Source organism: Rhinolophus ferrumequinum, chromosome 25, assembly GCF_004115265.2.
Source record: "Rhinolophus ferrumequinum isolate MPI-CBG mRhiFer1 chromosome 25, mRhiFer1_v1.p, whole genome shotgun sequence".
Taxonomy (NCBI): domain Eukaryota; kingdom Metazoa; phylum Chordata; class Mammalia; order Chiroptera; family Rhinolophidae; genus Rhinolophus; species Rhinolophus ferrumequinum.
The window spans coordinates 14,941,622-14,950,200 of NC_046308.1; the positions used below are offsets into that span (position 1 = coordinate 14,941,622).

Here is an 8,579-nt window from a genome sequence, read left to right on the forward strand (position 1 = left end):
TCCTCACCAGACTGCTGTGACAGCAGGGTCTGTGTCTAATTCACGGGACACGCTGGGCCCAGAGAATGAATGCCCAGTGAGAATGATGCTTCTCTCTCAGTTTCCACAGCTTCAAAAAAGGACTAATAACATGGCCTGGAAGAGCCCCCGGGAAGACGAAATGAGATGAAAAAGGCGTTACAGTTCTTGGCACATAGTGGGTGCTCTGGGTAGCTCCTCTTCTGTCTTCTGGGTGCCCAACATGGCCTGGAATGGTGTTTTCTGGGTCTGGCCCTAGCACTGTTTGCTTCGATCCATCCATACTCTCCCCTGTAACCACCCCTGACTCAGGCTGTCATTTATGGGTGTGCCATGGTGGGGACATGGGGTTTGGGATCAAGGGTCCAGCAGTTGATCAGGGTGTAAGGGGCTCCACCACTCCGAGCCGAGTGACCTTAGGTATGTCACTCAACCTCTCCTGCCCTCTGCTGCTTTTTCTGTAAACTGGAAGTAATGACAATAGATTCTCTGTGGCCCCTGGTCCACCCAGCGCTCTGGCCCTTAGACCAGGATCCAACTGCTGCCTCCTTGTTCTTCCCTGCAGGTGTTTCCAGCTGTGCACAGGGACTGATTGCCTGAGAACCCACGCTGGAGAGCTTCGGACACCATAACAGTGAACGGGGAGGGACTCTTGTGGTCTGAACTATTTCCAAAAGGCACCAGCGGGGGACCACTGACAAGGTGAGAGCCCCAGAGAATGCCAGCATAACTGTCCCCTGGGATTGGGAAACATGGCTGGAACCAAGCTCGTGGCGCTGTGCTCGTCTTCTTCATTGCACTTAGCAGCGTTGAGATTTGTCCATGATTAAGGAACTTTTTAATGACTGTCTCCCCCACCAGACTGTAAGGGGAATGGGAGGGTCCCAGAGTAGCAGCAGAACATGGTTGTCCAAAGGGTAGACTCTGAACCTGGGGCTTGATTCCCAGCTGTATGACCTTGGGCAAGTAACTTAAGCTCTCTGTGCCTCAGTTTCCTCATCTGAAAAATGGGTTCGTAACCTCCCTACCTCACTGAGTTGTTGGGAGGACAAAGAGAGTTTATATATATCAAACCTTTAGAATAGCACCTGGTACATAGGAGGTGCCAGAGAGGTGTTCATTAAATAAGTAAAAACAGCGAAACAGGAAGTAGTTAAACCACCAACCGGCCTTGCTCAGAACCGAGGAGAACCATGTCCGTCTTGCTGGTGTTGATCATCCTCTTGACGCTTAACACGTGCGTTCAAGGTTCCTCTAATGACCCCTGTCTCCTCGTTGCAGAGAATGGGGGACGAGGATTACAACATCTCCTACGATGACTACCCTGACGAGGTCAGCACCATCATGGTTTTGGAGGAGCTTTCGCCCCCCGAAAGCAGAGCGGTCAGGATCTTCCTGGTGGTGGTCTACAGCATCATCTGCTTCCTCGGGATCCTGGGCAATGGCCTAGTGATCTTCATGGCCACCTTCAAGATGAAGAAGACGGTGAACACCGTGTGGTTCCTCAACCTGGCGGTGGCAGACTTCCTGTTCAACCTCTTCCTCCCGATCCATATTGCCTACACCGCCATGGACTACCACTGGATTTTTGGGACGGCCATGTGCAAGATCAGCAGCTTCCTGCTCATGCACAACTTGTACACCAGCGTCTTCCTGTTGACCGTCATCAGCTTCGACCGCTGCATCTCGGTGCTGCTCCCTGTCTGGTCCCAGAACCACCGCAACGTGCGTCTGGCCTACGTGGCCTGCGTGGTCATCTGGCTCCTGGCTTTCTTCCTGAGTTCCCCATCCCTCGTGTTCCGGGACACAGCGCATCTGCACGGGAAGATATCCTGCTTCAACAACTTCAGCCTGTCAGCGGCCAACTCTTCCCCGTCGTCCTCTTCCTCCCGACTGGACTCGGTGGCGTTTGGCCGGCACATGGTGGTGACCGTCACCCGTTTCCTCTGTGGCTTCCTGATCCCGGTCCTGATCATCACAGCCTGCTATTTCACCATCGTCTGCAAGCTGCGACGCAACCGCCTGGCCAAGACCAAGAAGCCCTTCAAGATCATCATGACCATCATCGTCACCTTCTTTTTCTGCTGGTGCCCCTACCACACGCTCTACCTCCTGGAACTCCACCACTCCACCATGCCTGGGTCCGTCTTCAGCTTGGGTTTGCCCCTGGCCACGGCCATCGCCACTGCCAACAGCTGCATGAACCCCATTCTGTATGTCTTCATGGGTCAGGACTTCAAGAAGTTCAAGGTGGCCTTCTTCTCCCGCCTGGTTAATGCTCTGAGTGAGGACACGGGCCACTCCCCCTACCCCAGCCACAGGAGTTTTACCAAGATGTCGTCGCTCAATGAGAGGTCCTCGATGAACGGGAGGGAGACCAGCATGCTCTGATCCTCACCTGGGAGACCCTAATGGACACTCCCCACCTTGGAGTCCAAAGCTCTGCCTTCTCAAGACTATGGCAGGGACCGCTTCAGTACCCACCAATGCCCACCATAGTTTGTACGGGGCTGAACAATGTTTGGAGCTGGGCATCCAGGGCTCAGGACCCCTTTCTTCCAGTGGCATGGTGGACAGGGTGTGCTGTGTGGTTCATAGCTTTGGACCAGCATCCCTTGCTTTTGGGGAGACCAGCTTTGACTGACACAAAGCAAAAAAAGGGAGAATTCTCAAAACACTGCCATGAGCTGCGCTCAGCATTAAAAGTGAGATTACGCGCTCTACCGTGTGCTCCCCAGGAATGACACCAACACTTGACGGGGTCCGTTCCGAGTGTAGCAGAGGCGGTTGGAGCAAACCCAGTGTGATGCACATCACACCTCGCCCCACATACCTGTGCAATAGCCAGCCAGAAATCCCGCCACTCAAGCCCTTCCTCTGGGTTAGGCACATGTAAATACACAGTTACCTGGGAGGGGAAGATGACGTATGAGCCCGTGAACTCCCAGGATGATGAATTTGTTTTTCAGATCAGTTGAGAAGACGGGGAACAGGTCCTGAGGGGCCATGTGGGCTCTTTGTGAGGGCAAGACAAGTGGGGTGCAGTGAGGAATTGGGGCCCTTCAAAGGGTGTGGCAAGAAGCAGCTTACCCTAGACCTGAGCGTGATGGTGCTTTGGGATATAGCTATTTTGAGCGTGGAGGTGGTGCCTGTCCTTTTCCCCAAGCCCTGTTCTCACTTTGCAGTTGTTCCCAGGGGCCTGGGTTGAGGGGCCAGCTTCACCAGCAGCCCCCACCCATCCCAGGGGTTCCTCCCTCCTTCCCTTCCCTGGCTCTGACTGAAGCTGCTCAGAGTAAAACACTCTGGGACAAGAGGTGAGTAAGGAGCGCTTCTCCTCCGCCTCAACTTCCTAAAGACTTGCTGGAGACTCATTCAAAATCAGCTTCTGGAAGCAACCTGGGAGCGCCTCGAGGGCTGATAAGCGTGTCCAAGGGCTCAGACGCCGAACTCAAAGCGGAGTCTGGAGCCTGACTCCTGGAACTGTGCTCCTGAGAGGCAGGCCATGGGGTGCCAGGGGCACAGAGCTCGTCCTGTATGCAGCCATGTTGCTTTTTCTCCTCTCGTAGGACAGCTTCCGGTGCTACAGAGTGTTATTTCCCCATTTACAAATGACAAAGATGAGGTTCAGAGGAGACAAGTAACTGGCCCAAGGGCACACAGCTAGTCAGAGGCTCTGTCTGGCCCTAGGGAAAATGTATCTATTGAGAATATTCTAGACTCTAATGATAGCCTACATTTAGTTAGCACTTCCTATGATAAGCACTTTACATGTATCTCATTTATTCCTCACAGCTGCCCCGAGTTAGGTACAATTACGTATTACTTCCCTTTCACATATAAGGTAACAGAGGCTCAGAGAGGTTAAGTAAGTTGCCAGAGGGCACCCAGCTGGTCTCTGCCAGAGCCTGGATTTGAACCTAGGCCTGTCTGGCTCAGATAAGGCTGTGGAATCTTACGGTTCTGAGAAGGGCTTGGGTTTTGGACCATGAAAATACATTCCTCAGACGATTAATGTAAACAGCCGAGTGGCCTTGAAGCCAGCTTTGCAAATAGTTTTCAAAAATGACCCAAAATGGCAAAGAAAATGCAGTTGGCCTCCAGCTCCCTTGACACCCGTCCACACACGCCCACCCGCTCCTGCACCCCTGAGATCTCAGGGAAGGCAGTGGAGAGACAGGCCTGGCAGGAAGTAGCCCTTGTGGGCCAGAGGCCCTTTGGCCTCTGAGGGGCCGCATTCTGTTCTCTTCCAAGCCGCTTCATCGTGAAGCCAATTCTCCAAGATGCGGTGAACAGATGTAATGTCTCCATAGGCGCTGGGCAAGCTCCTGAGGCCACGGGCTGTTTGGAATCACACCTCGTTAAGAGACAAACTGTTCTTTCGTGGTTGGGTTGTTGTGTTTATGATGAGCCAATTCTGAATTGATCCCAAGCTGGGGCTTCCGATTGCTTTAAGCAATCTGTACTAGGACAGTTTGGGAACAAAAGGGGGGCTTTAACTATCACCCAGGGCCCCACCCCCCAGCACCTCCTTCTCCAACTTCACAGGTGAAGTAACTAAAGTACAAGGCAGCATGGGACGTGTTCTAGGTCCCAGAGACAGTCGTCGGCCACTCGGGCCTCTGACCCCCCCAGGACGCTGGGCTCCACGCCTCACGTCTCCCGGCTGCACACCGGCCAGGCTGGGGGAGCCAGGAAATCATTTTGTTGTTGGAAAAGCTGATGAACAGGAGCAAAATTCAAACCAGCTGTCTTCCTCCTTCGGGTTAGACCTCCTTTTTCTGGCCGCTCCACGGGTCTTCCTGTTCTAACTGTAGGTTCCCATCAAATGCTTAAATACAAACATGACATCCCCTTCACTCTCGTCCCTACCGTTTCTTTTGAGCATCTCCACCAGTCACACACCACGTCCCTGTGGTTCCCAAGGTGTGTTCATCTCCACCGGTCACACACCACGTCCCTGTGGTTCCCAAGGTGTGTTCACCTGCATTACTCTACAGACAAGCTCACGTGGTGCCCGAGAGCCCTCCCTTGGTGGCTGGGACTCAGCATAGGGCCACAGTGCTGCGCCCTGGGTGGGGTGGGTGGGGTGGGTGGTCCCAGGGGATGCTGGGAAACAGGCAGAGGGGCTAGAAGAGAAGGTGGTGTTTGAGGTCGGGAGAGGGAAGGGTGAGGGAAGCCCGAAAAAAAAGGAGAGTGACGATGAAGGAAAGGAATCTGACATTTATTAAGCCTCTTCCATGTGTAGGCACAAAATGTCATGAAACCCTCAGAATAGTTCTGAGAAGAGGACCAGCAGATGCACGTGGGGGATGCAGAAAGGGGGGATTGGATTGCGGACCTCACTTATTTAGGGTCACACAGCTAGTAAATGATGGAGCTGGCCTTTCAACCAGGTTTGCTGCCTGAGCTCCCAGCTTCTTCAGCCCTTGAGAGGAAGGAGAGAAAGACAGAAGGATTGAAGGGGCGGGGGGGACAAAAGGGAAGGTGGGCAGGAGCTTCGGGGCCAGGATGGGTGAGAGAAGAGAGAATCCCATAGTGAGAGCTATGAGGGCCCTTTAAATCATCTCACCCAGGCCTTTCCCATTTTACAGATGAGGGAGCTGAGGTTTTGGGAGGTGCCCTTTGAGAAATCGGCTAAAGGAAGTGGTGCTCGGCTTGGATGGAAGTCATCAGTGATTCATTCCCAACTCCTACCACTGGCCTCCCTCTCCCGTTCCTCCCTAACATGCTATGCTCTGGCTGAAGCCGGAGTACCCTGGGCCTGTGGTTGCCAAACCCCAGATTTGGATAATTGCTGCTGGGTGTGGTATTCAGAACTACCAAGAAGCCATGAAATAACTCAATAGAGGGCTTGCTTGCTTCCTCCCTTTGAGGACGAAGTTTCTCTGGAAGGAAGAGACTGAAGCAAGAGTGGGGCTCAGCGCAGCAGTTTCCTACCACAAACTCCCCCTTGCCTTCCCTGTCCACCTCACAGAATAGCAGTCGAGGCTCAGAGAGGCCAAGTGACCTGTCCAAAGTCACACAGCTATTGTGGTGAGCCTGTAGGAGAAACCCTGAAATTCCCAACTTACCATTCCCTAAATCTTGGACTTCAAGAAGTATGCATCTTGAAAAAAACTTCCCTCCACTTGTTTAGTTTCCCTAGCAACCAAGGATATATGACAGGTAGTGACTTACCCAAGATAACATAGGAAGCCATGGCAGATAGGAGACTGAACTCCAGGATGCCCTACTGCCAAGTCTGTGCTCTTTGGCACCACGTCAGGCCATCCAAGGACAGACGCTTCCATCTACACATTCGTCCACCCATCATTTCCCCTGTTCATCCATCCACTCATCTATTCACACGTCCATCCATCCACCTCCCCGTCCATTAACACAAGCACCTCTCTCTCCCTATCTCCACCCATTGAACCATTCCATAAAAACCTATGAAATACCTACGCTTTGGCAGGCCCTGTAGTCGGTACTGGGACTACTGGGATGCTCGGGCCATGTGCAATCTCTGTCCTTCTCAGCTCATTTATTGGCGAGTGGGAGAGACGGCCAATCATTTACGAACAACACAGAACAAAACCCCACACTCTGAAGGGGAAAGAAGCACAGTAAGTGCAATGCACACACTGTCGAGGGCTCTGACCTTGTCCAGAGGTCAAGGACACTTTCTCGGGGAAGAGACCCTGGAGAGGTGAATGACAGGGAAGCACTGATTCCGTGGGAGGTGCAGGAGGTGCTCCAGGTGGAGGAAACAGAATGGGCAGGGCAGCGGTGTTGATGTGGGAAGGAGCAGAGTGAACTTGAGGGGCTGGAAGGGGATGGGGGCTACCACAGAGCAGGTAGACAGAGCATGGACCATGTAGGATGGAGGGGAGGCAGGGCCAGACCGTGGGCCCCTGAGATTGAAGGGGAAGCTCTGTGCAGGTTAGTGCCGTGCTCAGACCTGGTATTGAAGTGATGCCCGATGCCTGGGCCATTCTGGGGATGACAAGTGGAGAGGGGCAGGAGGGGCAGCTCGGGGTGGGGGCTGCTGCTGCCTCCAAATGAGTGCGATGGTGCTTGGCCTGGGGAACAAAGGTACAGCCTGAGACGTGGACTATTGGAGAGAGATTTAAAAGCTCCCCACGCTTTCTCAGGGGAGTGGTTAGTGGGAAAGCAACCCAGGGACCATTTCAGCTGTACAGAGGGCTTGGTGCGTTGCTTTATTGATGGAAATTAATTGTAAATATTATTCAAATTTACCTCCCAATGCACAATTATATTGCTCAGGGGAGCCCTCTGGGCACACAATAAAGCCCTATAAATAATCCATATATTAACCTACAAGGAATGGAGGCATATTAATGCTGCAATTGCTGGTGGTGGCTCTGGGGAATTTATGCAAAGACTCCCAGCGCTTGCACTTGGGGTATAACCTTGGAGGTCACGGCGTTCTGTCCTGGGGGATCTTCCAGCAGTCTCTCCCCCCCCCCCCGCGAGATGGGATACCCCCAGGTGTGTCAGCCTGCTACTGCTCTAGAGACCTGGTCAATGGGCAGGTGGGGGCGAGGAGAGCGGTGCTGAGGGAGGAGGAAACACAGGTCTACAGATCACTCACCTTGTGCTCAAAGCTTCAACAAAAGCAACACAACATTAATCGTGGGTCATCTGAATTGAGCACATCCAAGGTTTGGGTGCCACCAAGAACTTTACTTTCATGATCTCGTTGAATCCTTACAGCGACATTTGTGGTAGGGGCCATTGCTATCTCCATGTACAGAGGAGGAAATGGGGGTTCAGAGAGGTGAAGGGACTTGCCCAGTGTCACACAGCTAGTAAGTGACAGAGCTGGGATTCAAACTCAGAGGAGTTTGTGTTTGCAAGTTACTTTAGAGTCAAACAGACTAGAAGAGAAGACTAGAGTCAAACAGACTCTAAAGTAACTTGCAAACACAAACTCCTCTGAGGAGCCTCTTCCCTGGAAGAGGAGGGCAAGTATGTCATATACTCTCTTTCAAGGGTCAGAATTTGAGGAGGTGGTGGGGGATGCTTTGTCCTTTGGAGGGAGGAAGTGGTGTCTGGAGGACCTAGTCACTTCCTCGCAGCCCTGAGAACCTTAGGATTTTTGAGTTTAGAAGAGACTCGACTTCATTGATTTCGACTTCATCCCTTCCCATATCCCCAAGTTACAGATAGTGAAACCGAGGCTTCTTAGCAAATAAGATTGAGACCTCCTACCTCAATGACTGACTGCTATGAGATAAGATATGTGTGGAAATGCTCATGGGAGTGACTTTGAAAGCACCTCCATTCTAGAGACCTGGCCATTCACTAAGGCCCCTCTTCACTTCTTAGAGTGTTGACAAAGGCTTTGGGGTAGACCTGCACTTGTCAGGACCTGGGAGGCACTGGGGGGTTTCCAGTAGAATCCTGACTGAAGGGGAGGCATGCTGTGTCTGGGTCTCAAACTTTACCCTTTGAAATTGTCCTGGATACAGGTGAGGGTTGCCCTTTGTACTATCTAGATGGTGGTTCCGCTGCTGTCTTCACATGTAGAAACCCAGGTGTTTGTACGTATAAGATGA

At 52.5% G+C, this 8,579-nt stretch overlaps 1 protein-coding gene across 1 annotated transcript; it reads left to right on the plus strand.

Annotated features, from left to right (window-relative positions):
• Positions 1-582: 582 nt before the first annotated feature.
• On the plus strand, positions 583-4,874 carry CMKLR1 (chemerin chemokine-like receptor 1). The gene is made up of 2 exons (XM_033098248.1): positions 583-720; positions 1,300-4,874. Exon 2 carries the CDS (start codon positions 1,303-1,305, stop codon positions 2,407-2,409), a length of 1,107 nt encoding a protein of 368 aa, XP_032954139.1. The 5' UTR covers positions 583-720; positions 1,300-1,302; the 3' UTR covers positions 2,410-4,874.
• The last annotated feature ends 3,705 nt before the right edge of the window (positions 4,875-8,579 follow it).